Source organism: Alosa alosa, chromosome 7 (assembly GCF_017589495.1).
Source record: "Alosa alosa isolate M-15738 ecotype Scorff River chromosome 7, AALO_Geno_1.1, whole genome shotgun sequence".
NCBI lineage: Eukaryota > Metazoa > Chordata > Actinopteri > Clupeiformes > Clupeidae > Alosa > Alosa alosa.
The window spans coordinates 200,403-217,902 of record NC_063195.1 but is presented as its reverse complement, the minus strand read 5'-3'; the positions used below and the strand labels follow the sequence as shown (position 1 = coordinate 217,902).

At 47.5% G+C, this 17,500-nt stretch overlaps 1 protein-coding gene across 1 annotated transcript in view; it reads left to right on the top strand.

The window, feature by feature from the left end:
• radil (Ras association and DIL domains) overlaps nt 1-17,500 on the top strand; it is a 66,132-nt gene that overhangs the window by 10,953 nt on the left and 37,679 nt on the right. The window contains exon 6 of the mRNA XM_048247860.1: nt 1,407-1,756. Coding sequence (XP_048103817.1) covers nt 1,407-1,756 — 350 coding nt within the window. The remainder of the gene's footprint in view (nt 1-1,406; nt 1,757-17,500) is intronic.

The window sequence follows — 17,500 nt, the reverse complement described above, 5'->3', positions numbered from 1 at the left end:
CTTATCTCCTGTCCTTTATTTTCTTATTTTCCTTCCGAATTTCCCTTGTCTGATTTCCTGTCCTTTATTTTGTCCTCCCTTTCTCCTTTGTCTCAGCTTTCCTTTTATTCCCTAGTTCCCAGATCTCCCTTTCCTTTTCCTCCTGATGCGCGAATGTCATCATCCACAATTTCCTCCTCCTCCCCCCTTAACTCCTGTCCTGAAACATCCTCCCTTCCTCCTTAAATTCCTGTCCTGGCTCATCACTCATCACCTTTTTGAGTTCTGGCTCATCATCCTCCCTGCGGTCCCTTCCTGGCCCCTCCTCCTTCTAATTACAGTTTTTCTTAATCGCTTTAATGCCATCACATTTTCAAACAATTAACACGCAGGTCTAAACAAAAGCCCACTGGCCAAAATGACACATTTTGCCTTTAAACAACAGATCTTGTAGTCAAATCACTGTGTGATTTCCATCAATCAATACACACTGGGCAGCATGCAATGCTAAATATAGTTCTATAATATTTAGGGGCACAGAGAGGGAGCTTATGAGCTTCAGCCAGTTAGCATCTCAGGACAGGGGGTCAGGGTTTAGTGTTAGCTTCAGCCAGTTAGCATCTCAGACTAGGGGGTCAGGGTTTAGTGTTAGCTTCAGCCAGTTAGCATCTCAGAGCAGAGTGTCACGGTTTAAAGGTCTAGCCACAGCAAGTTAGCATTAGCATCCTAGAGCAGAGGGTCTGTGTTTATTGTTAGCTGCAGCCAGCTAGCATTAGCATCCTAGAGCAGAGGGTCTGTGTTTAATGTTAGCTTTAGGCAATTAGCATTAGCATCCTAGAGTAGAGGGTCAGGGTTGAGGGTTAACTTCAGGCAGTTAGCATTAGCATCCTAGAGTAGAGGGTCAGGGTTGAGGGTTAGCTTCAGGCAGTTAGCATTAGCATTAGCATTAGCCTATAGTAGAGGGTCAGGGTTGAGGGGGCTAGCTTCAGCCAGTTAGCATTCTAGAGCAGAGGGTCAGCTTTAGCCAGGTAGCATTAGCATCCTAGAGCAGAGGGCCTGTGTTTAGTGCTAGCTTTAGGCAGTTAGCATTAGCATTAGCCTAGAGTAGAGGGTCAGGGTTGAGGGGGCTTCTGATATACGTACACGCTGAGTCATGTCTGCTAACTCATGTTTACATGGCTGCTGCTGTATTTTATTTTGGGATGTGCTGTGACATGATGCATCCTGTGTGTTTGTGTTTGTGCATCCTGATGAACCCAAACTCCATATGAAGGTGTATTGCCCTGCATTGCGGTGTTATTTTTAAGTAGATAGATAGATAGATAGATAGATACTTTATTGATCCCCAAGGGGAAAATCAATTAATTAATGTTGTATTGTGTGTGTGTGTGTATGTGTGTGTGTGTATGTGTGTGTGTGTGTTGTAGATATTAACGCTCAGGCTCGTAAGGTGCAGCGGAATCGTGCCAAGGGGACGATGACTCTCTCCCGCTCGTCGCTCTGTCGCTCCCTGTCTGAGACCAGCCTGACCATGGGGGGCGGGGCTGGGGAGGGTGAGGAGCCAAAGCGCTATTACTCCACCCTGCCTGGGCCAATCAGGGCACGGTCAGCACGCGACGGCACCCGTGATGTCATGAGGGGTGAGCAGAGGAAGGAAGGACGAGACGGAGGCGGGACTAGACACTCTCTCTACCAATCACCTGATGGAGGGGGCGGGGCTAGACACTCTCTCTACCAATCGCCTCACCTCCTTCTGCTCCAAGGCTTCAACAGACAGGTGAGAAAGAAAGAGAGAGAGTGTCTGTGTGTGTGAGAGAGAGAGTGTGTCTGTGAGAGAGAGTTTGTGTGAGAGGAGAGAGTGTGTGTCTGTGTGTGTGTGAGAGAGAGAGTGTGTCTGTGTGTGTGAGAGAGAGAGTGTGTCTGTGTGTGTGTGAGAGAGAGAGTGTGTCTGTGTGTGTGTGAGAGAGAGAGTGTCTGTGAGAGAGAGTGTGTGTGAGAGAGAGAGTGTGTCTATGTGTGTGTGAGAGAGAGTGTGTCTGTGTCTGTGTGTGTGTGAGAGAGAGTGTGTCTGTGAGAGAGAGTTTGTGTGAGAGGAGAGAGTGTGTCTGTGAGAGAGAGTTTGTGTGAGAGGAGAGAGTGTGTGTATCTGTGAGTCAGGCTGTATGTCTGTGTGAGAGAGTGTGTATCTGTGAGACAGAGGGCTCTATCTTGCACTCAACACATCCCAATAACGTGAAATTAAGCACACATGCAAGATCATTACACTCCACCCTCTCTCCTCCCTCAATCACACTCATTTTAATATGCTAACTAGAAGGACATTCGAGAGCACAGACCTCCGCGAAGACAAAATGGCCTATCCCGCAATATCCCGCATAATAACAATGAAAACTCATCTGTGGATCCATTCATACTCAAACCTGTTCCAAAGTTTAATAATTGAAATCATCAAATTAATAAAAAAGTTTTTTTCCAGCGAATGCGAGGTAGAAGTGCTTATCTGAAATAATAATAATAATAATAATAATAATAATTTATTTAAGTATTTGTAGCACCTTTCATACACAGAATGCAGCTCAAACTGCTTTACATTTGAAGCATGTGACACAATAATAGTCAGTCATTATCAATCACTTTCACTTTTCTTCATTGCTGTGGCCGTTTATGATCCAATCAGCAACATATCAGAAATATAGAAAAAAATGTGTCATAAGACTGGCAGCCTTAACCCTTTACCCCCCACAAGCACGCCTATATGGCAACTGTGGCAAGGGAAAAAACTCCCATATTCCAGGAAGAAACCTTGAGCAGAACCTGACTTAATAGGGGAGCCCATCTGCTTCTGGCTGGCTGCGCCCTCCAATAGCAGCAGATGTAGAATAATCTGAAAAAGTAGTCTACAGGATAAGATGAGTTAACAAAAGCTTTCCTGTACAGGTATGTTTTCAGATCTTTTTAAAAAATATTTACTTAACTCGCATGAACATGAACATGCTTGATGTACAGAGGCAGGGTGTTCCATAGTTTGGGGGGCATAATGGATAAAAGCAGCTTCTCCACTTTGCTTGTGGAGCACTTTGGGTACAATTAAAAAGATTAGAATTGGATGATCTAAGTTTCCTTTGTGGTTGATAAGATATTAAAAGCTCAGAGATATATGAAGGTGCTATGCCATTCAGAGCTTTGTAAGTAATTAACATAACCTTAAAATCAATTCTATAGGAAACAGGGAGCCAGTGAAGTTCAGCCAACACAGGGGTGATGTGTTCTCTCTTCTTGGTCTTAGTTAAAAGTCTAGCCGCAGAGTTCTGTATAAGTGCCAATTTCTTTAGATGTTTTTTTTGGGAAGACCAGTGAAAAGTGCATTGCAGTAGTCGAACCTGCTAGTGATAAAGGCATGAATTAGTTTTTCTGCATCTTGTTGAGTTAAAAAGGGCCTCACTTTGGCAATGTTTCTCAGGTGGAAATAGGCTGTTTGAGTAACTTTACTGATATGGGGCTTAAAACTTAACTCTGCATCTAAGATGACACGAGGCTTGTTACTTTTGGTTTGACCTGGTGCCAAGTTCCCCAGATTACTAAGAACAATGTCTCGCTTTGGTTTTGGTCCAACCAAAAGTACCTCTGTTTTGTCATTTAGTTTCAAAAATTTTTTTTCTCATCCACTGATTAATGGAGGTTAAGCATGCATTGAGGGAGCAAAGGCCATCTGGGTTAGTTGGCTCTACAGACATATATAATTGGGTATCATCTGCGTAGCTGTGGAAGTTTACATTATGCTGACTTATGATGTTTCCCAACGGAAGCATATATAGGGAAAATAGCAGGGGACCAAGGCAGCTCCCCTGGGCCACACCAAAAGGCAAGTCATGTTTTTCAGACACATGATCTCCTAGACTGATATAAAAATCTGCCAGTAATGTAGGTTTGAAACCAGTTTAGAGCATTATCAGAGAGACCCACCCACTTCGCAAGGCGGTGAATTAGGATGCTATGATCAATGGTGTCAAATGCCGCACTCAAATCCAGAAGAATAAGGATTGAGACTTTGTTTGAGGCAGTAGCCAGTCTAAGATCATTGACTATTTTTACTAGAGCCGTTTCTGTGCTGTGATTTGATCTAAAACCTGATTGGAATTTTTCAAGGATACTGTTCTCGTTGAGGAAGGTATTTAACTGATTACAAACGACTTTTTCCAGTACTGCTCAGGAACGGTAGGTTTGATATAGGCCTGTAGTTGCTCAGATTAGTATGGTCAAGATTCGACTTTTTAAGTAAAGGTTTCACAACAGCGGTTTTAAAAGCAGTTGGAAATATACCTGTTTCTAATGAGGTATTTATTACCTTGAGAATAAAGGGAGCTAAGCCATCATATACATTGATAGCTAAGCTATAATATACATTTGAGGAATCTAGTAGGGATTGGATCCAAAACACATGTTGAGGAGCTGGTTTGAGTTATAATTTTACTAAGCTCAGATTGAGTAATAGTGCTAAAGAACCTTCATTGTGGGGGGCTGTTTTTGGGAGTACTATCAAACATATTTCTTGTGTTACCAATAGCCTCCCTTATAGAAATTACTTTGTTTTTCAAGAAGTCTGCAAATTCTTCGCATCTTAGAGAGGATGCCTGACTGAGTGTATCAAAAGGTGTTTGATGCAATAGCCTATCAATGGTGGAGAACAACACCCTAGAGTTTTCACTGTTTTCAGCAATTACCTTAGAGAAGTGGTTCCTTCGCTCATTCCGAATAGCTCTATTATAATTTGCTATTTTTTCTTTTAGAATGGCACGGTGAACCTGTAACTTAGTTTTTCTCCATGTTCTCTCAGCTTTTCTACATTATCTTTTTAGATCATGGATATTTTCGTTCATCCAAGGTGTCAGTTTGCTACAGGGCCTTTTTTTAGTCTTTAAAGCCTGTGTTGCAGGTTAACCACCTGTCAGACACCAAACAGGACGAGGACCACAAAAGCGTCACGTTCGAAAGTTTATTTAAGGGTTGGGGGTTAAGGGGGTTTCAGGGGTTCCGGGGGGGTACGGGAGTTCCAGGAGTTCCGGGGGTTTCAAGAGTCTGCGTGTGCGTGTTCCCCCAGTAGCTGAACAGCGATGGCAGGAGCTGGATGATCCGGGAAGTCCTGGGGGAAACACACATACAATAGCAATTGAAACAAAGCGGCAGTACAGTCAAGGACTAGGCGGTATTCGTAGAAGAGAGACAAAAGGAAGGTCGAGATTACCGGGGCTGGAGAACGCAGAAGTAGTCGAGCGGGTCCGGATCACAGGCAAAGAGTCAGAGGCGTTTTCCAAAACAGGCAGGTAACTGGTGCTGGTTGCAGACGATCTGACAAGTGTGGACTGAAAAGCAAGGCTTTATATACAGGGCATGATGAGTTGTGAATGCAGTGCAGCTGGTAGGTAAACGAGGGTGAGGCAGAGCAGAGCAGGAACAGGTGGAGGTCATCAGACTTCAATCAGCGTGTGTTACCAGGCAGAGAGAGAGCTCATGACAGAACCCCTAAAGGGACGGCCCCAGAAGTCCCAAGAGTGACACCACGCCGAGGGCGGAGGGGAGCCGGTGGAGGGCTACACCGAAGCGGCCCGAGTGAACATCCTCATCCTCAGAGGGAGCTGGAGGGTCGTGGACAGAAGACGGGACAGGTACCGGTGACAGGGTCAGGGTCAGGCACAGGACAGGAAGCCGGGTGGGCAGGACGGTTAGGGACCCCTCTGGGGCGCCCCCTACGGATTGCAGGTTGATCAGGATGCAGACGGTGGAAGTCGGCGACGAGTGTCCGGGTCCACAATCCGACTGGCTGGCACCCAGGTTCTCTCCTCAGGTCCATAGCCCTCCCAGTCGACGAGATACTGGAGGCCCCTACCTGCCCGCCTGGACCGGCAGGCGTCGAACGGTGTGCACCAGCCCACCGTCAACGAGGCGAGGAGGAAGCGCCACGGGGACCAGCGGGCTTTCATGCGTCGGCTTGACTTTCGAAACATGGAAAGTAGGGTGCACCCTCATGGATGTTGGCAACTGGAGCCGGACTGCGGTTGGGCTGATGACCCTCTTTGATTGGGAACGGGCCGAGGAATCGAGGTGCCAGCTACGCGATTCCACCCGCAGTGGGAGATCCTTGGCTGCCACACCTTCTGGCCAACACGGGTAGGCGGGTGCCGGGCGATCTTCGGTTAGCCCCAGTGGCATAGCTGACAGCTGACTTGAGAAGCGCAACCGAGCTTGTGACCAGGTAATGCACGGCAACAGGCGAGGGCAGACGGGCAGGACACATCTCCTTCCTGGCTGGGGAACAGGGGGTCTGGTAGCCATACACATACTGGAAAGGTGACATACCAGTGGCAGAGCAGGTGAGGGAGTTGTGAGCATACTCTATCCACACATCAGTTGTTGCTCAAGCCTGGGGTTTCTATGAAAAAACCATGCACCGCAGCGCCTTTCTCCAGCTCCTGGTTTGCCCGCCGGACTGACCATTGGACTGGGGGTGGAACCCAGAGGTGAGACTCACTGTGGCCCCTAGAAGACGGCAGAAACTCTTCCAGAATGTAGAGGTGAATTATGGGCCTCGGTCAGAGACAACATCCCTGGGCAGCCCGTGTAGACGGAAGACATGATCAAGAACAGCCTGGGCAGTCTCCTCTGGCAGATGGCAGTTTAGGGAGGGGAATGAAGTGTGCCATCTTGCTGAACCGGGTCAACCACAGTGAGAATGATCGCCATCCCACCTGATGGTGGGAGGCCAGTTACAAAGTCCAAGGAGACGTGGGACCAGGGTCGGTGTGGGCACAGGCAAGGGCTGGAGTAAACCAGCAGGGGCCGAGTGGAAGACTTGTTCTGATTGCAGGTGGGGCAGGCACGGACGCACCCTCGACATCCCTTCTCAAAGAAGACCACCAGAAGCTGGGCAAGGAGATGGCAGGTGCGGGCGGAGCCCAGGTGGCAGGCAAGGCCGGAGTTGTGTCCCCACTGTATGACCTGGGACCTCAAATTCTCTGGGACGGAAGAGACGACCGCCTGGGCATGCACTGGGACTGGGATGGTCACGGGGGGGCCTCTTGAATTTCCTCCTCAATATCCCAGGTCAGGGCAGCTATGACGCAGGGATCGGGCAGAATTGATGCAGGTTCCTGGGAAGGGGCGCCATCCTTCTGAAACTGACGGGAGAGAGCGTCCCAGCTTGGTGTTCCGGAGAACCTGGGCAGTATGACAGGGTGAAGTTGAATCTGGTGAAAACAAGGCCCAGCGGGACTGTCTGGGGTTAAGACGCTTGGCATTGGCGGATGCATTGAGGTTTTGTGATCGGTCCAGACCAGGAACGAACTGTGGACCCCTCCAGCCAGTGACGCCCTCCTCCAGGGCAAGCTTGACAGCCAACAGCTCATGGTTTCCAACATCATAATTGCGCCTGCAGGTGAAAGCCAGCGAGAGAAAAATGCACAGGGGTGCAACTTGTTGTCCTCCTCTGCCCGTTGAGAGAGTATGGCCCCCACTCCCCGCCTGAGGCATCCACCTCGACAACTAACTGCCGGTCTGAATCCGCATCTGGAGATGGGGGCAGTGGTGAACCGGCCTTGAGGGTATGAAAGGCTGTGTTGGCCTCTGGGGTCCAGAAAAAGGGGTGTTTGATGCTGGTCAGAGCTGTGAGGGGAGCGGCGACGAGCTGTAGTTCCGATGAATCTCCTGCAGAAATTGGCAAAACCGAGGAATTGCTGCAACTTCTTCCTATTCCCCAGAACTGGCCAGGAGGTAACTGCCAAGACCTTTGGGGGGTCCATCTGGATATTGCCTTCAGCGGCACGATGTATCTCAGAATGACACAGTCTGAGCATGGAACTCGTGATTTCTCCACTTTGACATAGAGAGAGTTCTCCAGGAGCCGGTCAAGAACCAGCTGGACATGACGGGTGTGTTCGGACAGAGTTCTGGAGAAAATTAAGATGGGTCCAGGTACACGAAGATGAATTTATTCAGCATGTCCTGCAGCACATCATTCACCAGAGCCTGGAATACCACTGGGGCGTTGGTGAGGCCAAATGGCATTACCAGGTACTCGTAATGGCCGGTGTGGGTGTTGAATGCAGTCTTCCACTCGCCACCCTCCCTTACTCGCACTAGGTGGTAAGCATTTCTAAGGTCCAGTTTGGTGAAAATAGTGGATCCCTGGAGCAACTCAAAAGCAGAGGTGAGTAAAGGCAGAGGGTACCGGTTCTTCACTGTGACATCGCTCAGACCTCGATAATCAATGCAGGGGCGAAAGAGAACCATCTTTCTTTCCCACAAAGAAGAACCCGCACCAGCTGGCGAGGAAGACGGGCGATGAGTCCAGCTGCCAGGGAGTCCCTGATGTAATCCTCCATAGCTTTTCTTTCAGGAGGGATAGTGAGTAGAGGTGACCTTTGGGTGGAGCAGTCCCAGGAGGAGATCAATGGCACAGTCGCATGCGACGGCAGTGGGGGCAGAGATGTGGCTTGGTCTTGTTGAACACCTCTCGAGACCATGGTAACATTCAGGGACATTAGAAATGTCGGGGCAGTGCTGGGGGTACTGAGCGGGGGCAGCGAGGCAGCACGCAAACAGGTTGAAGATCCAAGATGGCGCATCGCACACGCGAGCGACCTCTCTCTGTCCCAACCAGACACGGTGTTTTGTTCGCTTAAAAGTGTTTGTCCGAAAGTTTTACGCGGTTTGTCTCGCCTTACTACGCTGTACTACAAGTACAGCAGGCAGTTTTAATTGACATCTGCAAAAGCAAGTTTTGCAGCGTTCTGGACTTGCAACAGAGACGCTAAAGGAACTCGACTACTCCGCCCTGCAACAACACCGACTCCGGGCCTGCTACTCCCCCCGGAAAGAAAGCATCGGAAGCGGTGTGCGAGGAAGCAGAAGGGGCAAGCGCTGAGGCGCCCGGGCCAGGCTAGCGGCCAGCCTAACTCGCCCAGCCATACCATCCATTCTCCTGGCAAATGTATGATCACTGGACAACAAAATGGATCACATCACTGCTGAGATCAACGAACGGACAGTAAGTAACTGCTGTGTGCTCGTCTTCACTGAGACTTGGATCTTGTTGTTGACTTCGGAGAGGTCACACCCAACACCTGCCACTGACCATCGACGGTGCTGTGGTGGAGAGAGCGAGCAGCACCAAATTCCTGGGGTGCACATCAGTGAAGACCTCTCCTGGACCACCAACACTGCATCACTGGCTTAAGAGAGCTCAGCCCGCCTGTACTTCCCTATGAAACTCAGGCGAGCAAGTGCTCCACCAGCCATCATGACCACATTCTACCCAGGCACCATTGAGAGCATCCTCCAGCTGTATCGCTGTGTGGGGAGGCGGAAGCTGCACTGAATACAACAGGAAAGCCCTGCAGCATAGTGAACACAGCTGGAAGGATCATTGGTGCTTCACTCCCTCCCTGAAGGACCTTTACACCACCCACCTCACCCAGCAGCGCTTACCAAAATTGAGAGTGATGCAAGTCACCCCGCTCACAATCTGTTTGATCTACTGCCCTCTGGGAAGAGGTACAGAAGCCTGCGCTCCCGCACTACCAGACTCACCAACAGCTTCATACACCAAGCTGTGGGATGCTGAACTCTCTCCCCCCTCTCCCCTCCACCCTCAGCTACATAACATCCTGGACATTGGACCCACAATGGCACTACACTCCCACTTGCACACTTTACAACTTGTTGTTGTTGTCCTGAAAACACAACACTTCTGCTGCTCTTACATAACTTGCACCACTATGCCACTTTCTTTTATTACTTAGGTCAAACAGAACTACCCAAGCCTTTTATTGGCCTGACTTTGCACTAGTATTTTATTGATCTGTCTATGCACAATTTCAACCAAATTTTGCTGCTCTTATTTTTTCATTATTATATGTGCCCTCTTATTTACTTATTTACTTACTTTTTTGTTTACTTGAATGTTATGTTTGTCTGTGGACTTAAATTGGTAAAATATGTCTTGTCTTCACCGTGGGATAATTGAGAAACGTAATTTCGATCTCTTTCTATGTCTGGAATGATGTGAAGAAATTCACAGGAGTGTGAATTCAGTGTGAGGATTATGGAGACGGAGCCAAAAGGGTAGCCCAGGATTAGGGGTGGCCTGGAGAGCTGAGCATGTGGAGCCGGATGGTCTCTCGGTGGTTTCTGACACCATCATTGAGATGGGGGCTGTGATGCTGGTAACTGTGCCAGTATGTGACCGTCCAGGGCCCGGGCTGGAACAGGGTGGACAAGCGATGGCTTTTTCCAAGCCCAGCTGACGAAAGCAAGTCTTGTGTCCATAATGTTTGCTTCTGCGCCAGAGTCCACCAGGGCTGCCAGGGGTGTGGGTGGAATCAGACAGGTGAGTGCAGACTTGGATGAGGGTTTACGGCTGATGGAGGGCTGAATGTTCATTGAGCTCATCCGTTCCTCCTCCATCTGGTGAGAGTCGGTTGCTGGACAGGTGGCTTACTCGATGACCATCATCACCACAGTACAGGCACAAGTTGAGGTGATGCTGTCGCTGCCGCTCTGCAGGGGGTTAGGCGCCGCGTCTCCATCGGTTCAGATTGGTCTGGCTGGCTGGATGGTGTGGCAGGTGAGGACAGAAGGGCAGTTGCTGGGATGATCGTGTGCTGGTGGATGGACTCTGGCGCCCCGACGGCAACAGCCTGATCCTGCGGCTCATGTGGACAAGTTGAGCAATGGCTTCATCAAGAGGGGGGTTGATCGCCGGGAAACCAGCTCACCCTTATGTAGTCCACCAGGCTGTGGAGGAAGGCATCCACCAATGCTTCCATGTTCCAGGAGTCTCCGACTTGCCACGTTCAAAGTCAATGGAGTAATCCGCACAGTCCTTCTGCTCATGCACATCATCAGGGTCCGAGGATGCCTCGCTGTTGTGACCAAATCGGTCACTTTGAGCATCTCCTCTGCTAATAGGTTGAAGGTTTTACATGCTGGGGGTCTGGCTGAACTCACTGCTCCCAGAGTCGAAGCCTGGCCCACAGGTGAGTGATCACATAACCACCCTCGCCTCTTCCAGTGGCAAAGGCAGCTCGTCAGGAACGCCCATCTGGGTTCAGTCGCTGAACTGCTCTTCTGGCATTGCCGATCCTGGGTTCCTGGAGGTTCGCAGTGGACTGGGCAGGAGACTCGGGAGCTGGGCTGGTGAGCAGGCTGGCTGGGGCTGGACCGTGGGAGCAGGCAGAGGAGAAAGGTTGAGAAGTTGAATGATCATTGCAAGTTGTTGCTGTTGCTGAAGCTGTTGCTGTTGGAACTGCTGGACGCTGTTGGTAGCCGGGCTTGAAGTAGGGAGGCAATGTCAGCAGTGCTGCGGTTTACCTCTCTCTGTCTCTTCCAGGCGTTGCATGGCGTGGGTGGTTCTGGTTCGTCGGTTTCATGCTGGTTCGGGTTGCGTGCTGGGTCCATGTTTGGTCAGATTGTACTGTCAGACACCAAACAGGACGAGGACCACAAAAGAGTCAATTGAAAAGTTTATTTAAGGGTTGGGGATTAAGGGGTTCCAGGGTTCGGAGTTCCAGGAGTTCCGGGGTTTCAAGAGTTACGGGTGTGTGTGTTCCCCAGTAGCCCGAACAGCCATGGCAGGAGCTGGATGATCCGGGGAAGTCCTGGGGAAACACACACACAACAGCAATTGAAACGAAGCGGCAGTACAGTCAAGGATTAGGCGGTATTCTGTAGAAGAGAGAGACGGAAGGAAGGTTGAGATTACCGGGCTGGAGAACACAGAAGTAGTCGAGCGGGTCCGGGATCACAGGCAAAGAGTCAGAGGCGTTTTTCCAAAACAGGCAGGTAACTGGTGCTGGTTGCAGACGATCTGACAAGTGTGGACTGAAAAGCAAGGCTTTATATACAGGGCATGATGAGTGGTGAATGCAGTGCAGCTGGTAGGTAAACGAGGGTGAGGCAGAGCAGAGCAGAGCAGGAACAGGTGGAGGTCATCAGAATTCAATCAGCGTGTGTTACCAGGCAGAGAGAGAGCTCATGACACCACCACTGTTGATTAATGGGTACATAAAGCACTCAATATATGTATATCCTTTTTAAAAATGTCTCCAAAATGGTGTTAAATGCCAGTTTTTGTTGTTTTTAGCATTTGCAGGTTTTTTTTACGCATTCGGATGATGGCGTCACTTTGGGACTACATGATCTGCGCTTCATTCATTTCAATGCATTTCAATGGACATCACGGTTACACTTTCAACATAAAGTTTGTATATTTACACTTCGAATTTCGTTACAGCATTTATATGACAATGAACCTATGGTCTAACAAAGATCACAATGTCTTCCGATTTTAGTTTAATGTAATTTTCTGAATTTGAGAGGCCTCGTTATGAGGCTACATAATGCACCTATTCAGTTCAATGCATTATGCTTATAATGTTACAATACTTTTTTTGTTACTGTCAGTGAACAGCACCGAGTGAAAGTCAACATTTTCTTTATATCTAGTGATAGTGATCATGTCGTTAGTTCAGATACCGGGCAAACTTAGTCAGAAGATCAGAATAAAGCATCATGATAGTTAGCTATGGGCTAACTTTTTAGTCTCACCTGTGAGAGCCACCCCAGTTGTTGCAAACTTAGCTTCTAGCCGCATTTGGATTAGGCTGGTCGTGTCTTCAGCATGAATATTTTCGATAACTACTGCTCGTGATTGATTGCCATTGACATCGCCAGGGTACGGCTTACCAAAGAGGGAGATAATATGGGCAAGTCGCAGTTTTGCAGGTGCTTGTGTGGGCTTTGCCGTCCTGATGGAAACTGTGGTGGAGAGCTGCAGTAACTAGGGAAGCGAGTGCATTTTGGCCGCTGGTCGAGGAGCTCCCCCCAGACCAGCATATGACATGATCTATCTAGATATCTATCTACCTGTCTATATATTATATCTAGGCTATCTATAGCCTATCTATTTATCTATAATCTGCGCTACCTACTGCTGAACAATCCCTTACTCGCCTCTCTTTACTTTCTCTCTCTTACTCTCAAGGGTCTCAAGGTGGGCTTTGGTCTGTAGCCTCCCCAAGGTGACGTAATGCAATGCATTGTGGGGGAAAGGAGAATCACTTCAAACGCTGTGAAATAGTACTTGCTTTTTCATATTATATTCCGTTTTGTGATACCCAACAACATAAAATACAATGGATAACAGTTTAAATGTTTATTACCAACAAGCAAATTGTGCAAATTCTTTGGAAAATTAACCCTGCAACACGGCCTTTAAGGGTGCCACTCTGTCAAGCAGAGGGCCTAGTTCACAATTGAGAGCCTCTACCATTTGATCAATGGGATGATGTAAAATATCTAAATTTATGGAGTCTATAAGAGCTATGAACTGCTGTTCTGCTCTAATGTCCAAGAGTCGCGATTTGATTGCAATTTCGGGATGAATTTTTTAAGTATGTAGTACTACCGTATTACACCTGAGTCGCAGGACCGGCCAAACTATGAAAAAAAAGTGTGACTTATAGTTCGGAAAATACGGTATATTAAAAGATACACAATAATGATCAGACATATTTATATCATTTACTGATAAGTCTGTGACTTCTATCCCTCTAGAAATGACTAGATCGAGGGTGTTGCCAAGGTTGTGGGTGGGCCCTGTAACATGCTGGTTTAGCTCTAAACTGTCCAAAACATTAAGGAACTTACTGGCTTTAGCATCAGTTGTCTTATTGACATTTATATTAAAGTCGCCATTTACAATTATCCGATCATAGCTAGTGATGATGAGCGACATAAGTTCATAGAAGTACAGCTGGGTCAGCCTTCAGACTGAGGGCAATATACTCAAAGGAAGCAAATTCGCCAAAGTTGACTCTAGTGCAGCTATATTTGTTTGAGAGAATGGAGGCAATTCCACCACCTTGTTTGCCCTGTCTAATTGAGTGGAAGAAATTATAATTTGGGGGACAGGTTTCAACAAGAACAGCTTCACTGTCTGAAGTCAGCCAGGTTTCAACAAGGAACAGAAAATCCAATTTTTTTCACTGATAAAATCATTGATTGCAAAGGTTAGCAAATAGCAAGAATCATGTCTTTATCATCTGTAATTAATAACAAAAAACAGCAGTGTCAGAGCGTGGGAGTGGCTATAGGCTATAGAAGACCGTGGGAGTGGCTAGGCTATAGAAGATCGTGAGACTGGCTATAGGCTATAGGCTATAGAAGACCGTGGCAGTGGCTATAGGCTATAGGCTATAGAAGACCGTGGCAGTGGCTAGGCTATAGGAGACCGTGGCAGTGGCTATAGGCTATAGAAAGACCGTGGGACTGGCTATAGGCTATAGAAGACCGTGGCAGTGGCTAGGCTATAGTAGACCGCAGCAGAATTGTTGGTCAGGCTGCAAGTAGGTGACATGGTTTGCATAACTGGGTTTGAATGCATTTGGACCATTACAACATAACTGCATTCATTAAAAAATCATTAAATCAATCGTGTCCAAGTAGCCTACCATGCATCGTGCACTGAATGGAATAAACTAAGTTGATCCAGGCCAACACGCCACAACATTACGATTTCTGGGTCAATATATTTGCACACAAGTGTGACAATGCGACTGCTTACTGGAGGAAAGTCAAAGTAGCTATGCAGTCAATCACACTAAGAGAAATAGGCTGACAAATAAGCGTGAATATATGCTGCTATCTATTCACATGCATCCTGTCCCATATGTATTTCTTTTAAAATGAAAACTATCAAAGATACGAAGGGAAAACACTTCGGCAAATGTTAAGGCATGGGTAAATGCGAAGTGAACCCCATTTGTTTTGTGGAAAGCTCTTCAAAATCTGAAATGTTTGATAAGCCAGTCATCAACAAATGTGTAACCAAATAGGCTATATGGTTTCACATTCCCTTTTAATTCCTATCCTCTAATAAGTCTACAGTTGTCATTAGATAGGTTGTTGCATAACTTTTTTTTTTTGAGCATGTTGCATGTCCATTTAAATAGAAACATAGGCCTACTTTTCAAGTGTTATCATTTTTAATAACCCACGCTTCACAATATAGTGTGCAAATAAAGGCCTAGACTTTGGCGATCAATGTTGTTGGCTTGCATTGCCTTTATGTCGCCAACTGACAATACACATTGAAATATCAGTTGCCAGACATGAAGATTAAGCGTGGAGGACCTCACATTCTCATTACATTACATTACATTTGGCTGACGTTTTTAACCAAAGCACTAACAACATGGTAAACAGTAAGTTTTAGAACAATTTCACAATTTTAGGACAGTTTCAAAAACATTAGAGTACAGTAAGAATAAGTGCGTGGGTGAGTGCTGTTTTTAGCAGTTACTTGTCAGTTTAAACGGCTGGTGAGTGCTAGGATCAGTAAGACTTGTTGTAAGTGTTGCTATGAGAGTAGATGTTCTCTCAAAGAGCTGGGTCTTCAGGAGTTTTGAAAGTGGAAAAGGATGTCCCTGCCCTTGTAGGAACTGGCAGTGTTCCACCAACGAGGAACAACAGATGAGAAAAGTTTGGATTGGCTTGAGCGTACCGGGTGGTAGAGCTAGACGCCGCTCGTCAGAGGAGCCAGCGGTCTGGAGGTAGTGTAAGTCTGTATGAGGGCATTCAAGTAGGTGGGAGCAGAACCGAGACTACTTTGTAGGCAAGCCGCTAGAGACTTGAATTTGATGCGGGCATTCTCATCGCTCAAGTCAGCCTTCGTGACATCCGACGGAGCGCGAGAAGAGGCGCATTTGAGATTTTTGTGCGCATGCAAGCTTTGTACATGAGGCCCCTGGTCTGTGGCAGAACTGTTGTGCGATGCAAGCTTTGTACATGAGGCCCTGGTCTGTGGCAGAATTGTTGCAGCGATGCAAGCTTTGTACATGAGGCCCTGGTCTGTGGCAGAATTGTTGTCGTGATGCAAGCTTTTGTACATGAGGCCCCTGGTCTGTGGCAGAATTGTTGTGCGTATGCAAGCTTTGTACATGAGGCCCCTGGTCTGTGGCAGAATTGTTGTGCGTATGCAAGCTTTGTACATGAGGCCCCTGGTCTGTGGCAGAATTGTTGTGCGTATGCAAGCTTTGTACATGAGGCCCCTGGTCTGTGGCAGAATTGTTTTCTGAAACTGCAAAATATCAACAGGGACCGTTTGCGCCGGAACACGCCCCCTCTTTTTGCTGAAACGACCCCGTGGGCGCACATGTACCTCAATATGCGCTGACTGCAAAATAGAAAAGACAAAGGTGCGAGTATACAAAGTCAATTGCGCTGGAGTGCAAGATAGAGCCCAGAGTGTATGTCTGTGTGAGAGAGTGGGTGTATCTGTGAGACAGAGTGTATGTCTGTGTGAAAGAGAGAGAGTGTGTCTATGAGAGAGAGTTTGTGTGAGAGAGAGAGTGTGAGAAGAGAGAGAGGGCCAGATGTACTAAACGCGGTTTTGCCCACTTCAGGGCGATTTGTTTCAAGAACGGTGTGTAAAATCATTGCGCGGTATGTACAAACAGGGTGCAAAGATGTAAAAGCGCAAACTGCCTGTCGCGGGAGCTGAACACTAAACACTGCGTTTTTCGTGTCATGCATATGCATTCATGGGAGGATCCAGGGGGAAATGGGAGTTTAGCGTAAAAAGATGGGAGGGGAAGAGTAAAGAGCGCCTAATTATGTATTCCGCGGTATGTACAAAGACTGCTCCTGAAAGTGCACGTCTATTCTGCCTTGTAAAAGCAGGTGTTAATCCAAATTACAGTTCAATGCGTCAATAATAGAACCTTTCAAAGACAACAGAATCGCCATTTAGAGCACCAGTTTTGTAAGTATTTGTACTATCAAAAGCAACCTTAACTTTCGTTGGCCTTTTGAATGTTTCACTTTCACGTCATTCACATTCACAATGTTTCGTCATTCACGTCAAACTTTCCTATTATTTCATGATCGCTAAACGCTTGATCCTTTTAATGTTGTCATCCCAACTTCATTCAACTGAGCTTGCATAGGCCGCTGCCATTCAGTTGTGGAACGCCCGTAAAGTTGGGCGCTTATGGGTGGAGAAAGGCAGAGAAAGCTTAGTTTACACCAGTTTGATAAATAATGACGGAAACGGGATCTGACAGCGTCGCAATCTGTGGGTTTGGTCCATGACGCTGATAATGCTGGTGCCGAAACGTAACGCATATCTGGCCCTGAGTGTCTGTGAGAGAGAGAATGTCTGTGATAGAGATTTTGTGTGAGAGGAGAGAGTGTGTGTATCTGTGAGACAGAGATGAGAGAGTGTGAGAGGAGAGAGAGTGTGTGAGAGAGAGTGAGAGGAAAGAGAGTGTGAGAAGAGAGAGAGTGAGAGAGAGTGACGCGTCGCGTGCGTTGTTTGTGTGTGTGTGTGTGTAGGACTGTCTTGTGTATCTGTTGAACAGAGAGCAACACCCGGTTTTTAATATGTGTGTGTGTGTGTGTGTGTGTGTGTGTGTCGCAGCGTGTGTAATGCGTGTGTGTATGTGTGTGTGTCGCGGTGTGTATGTGT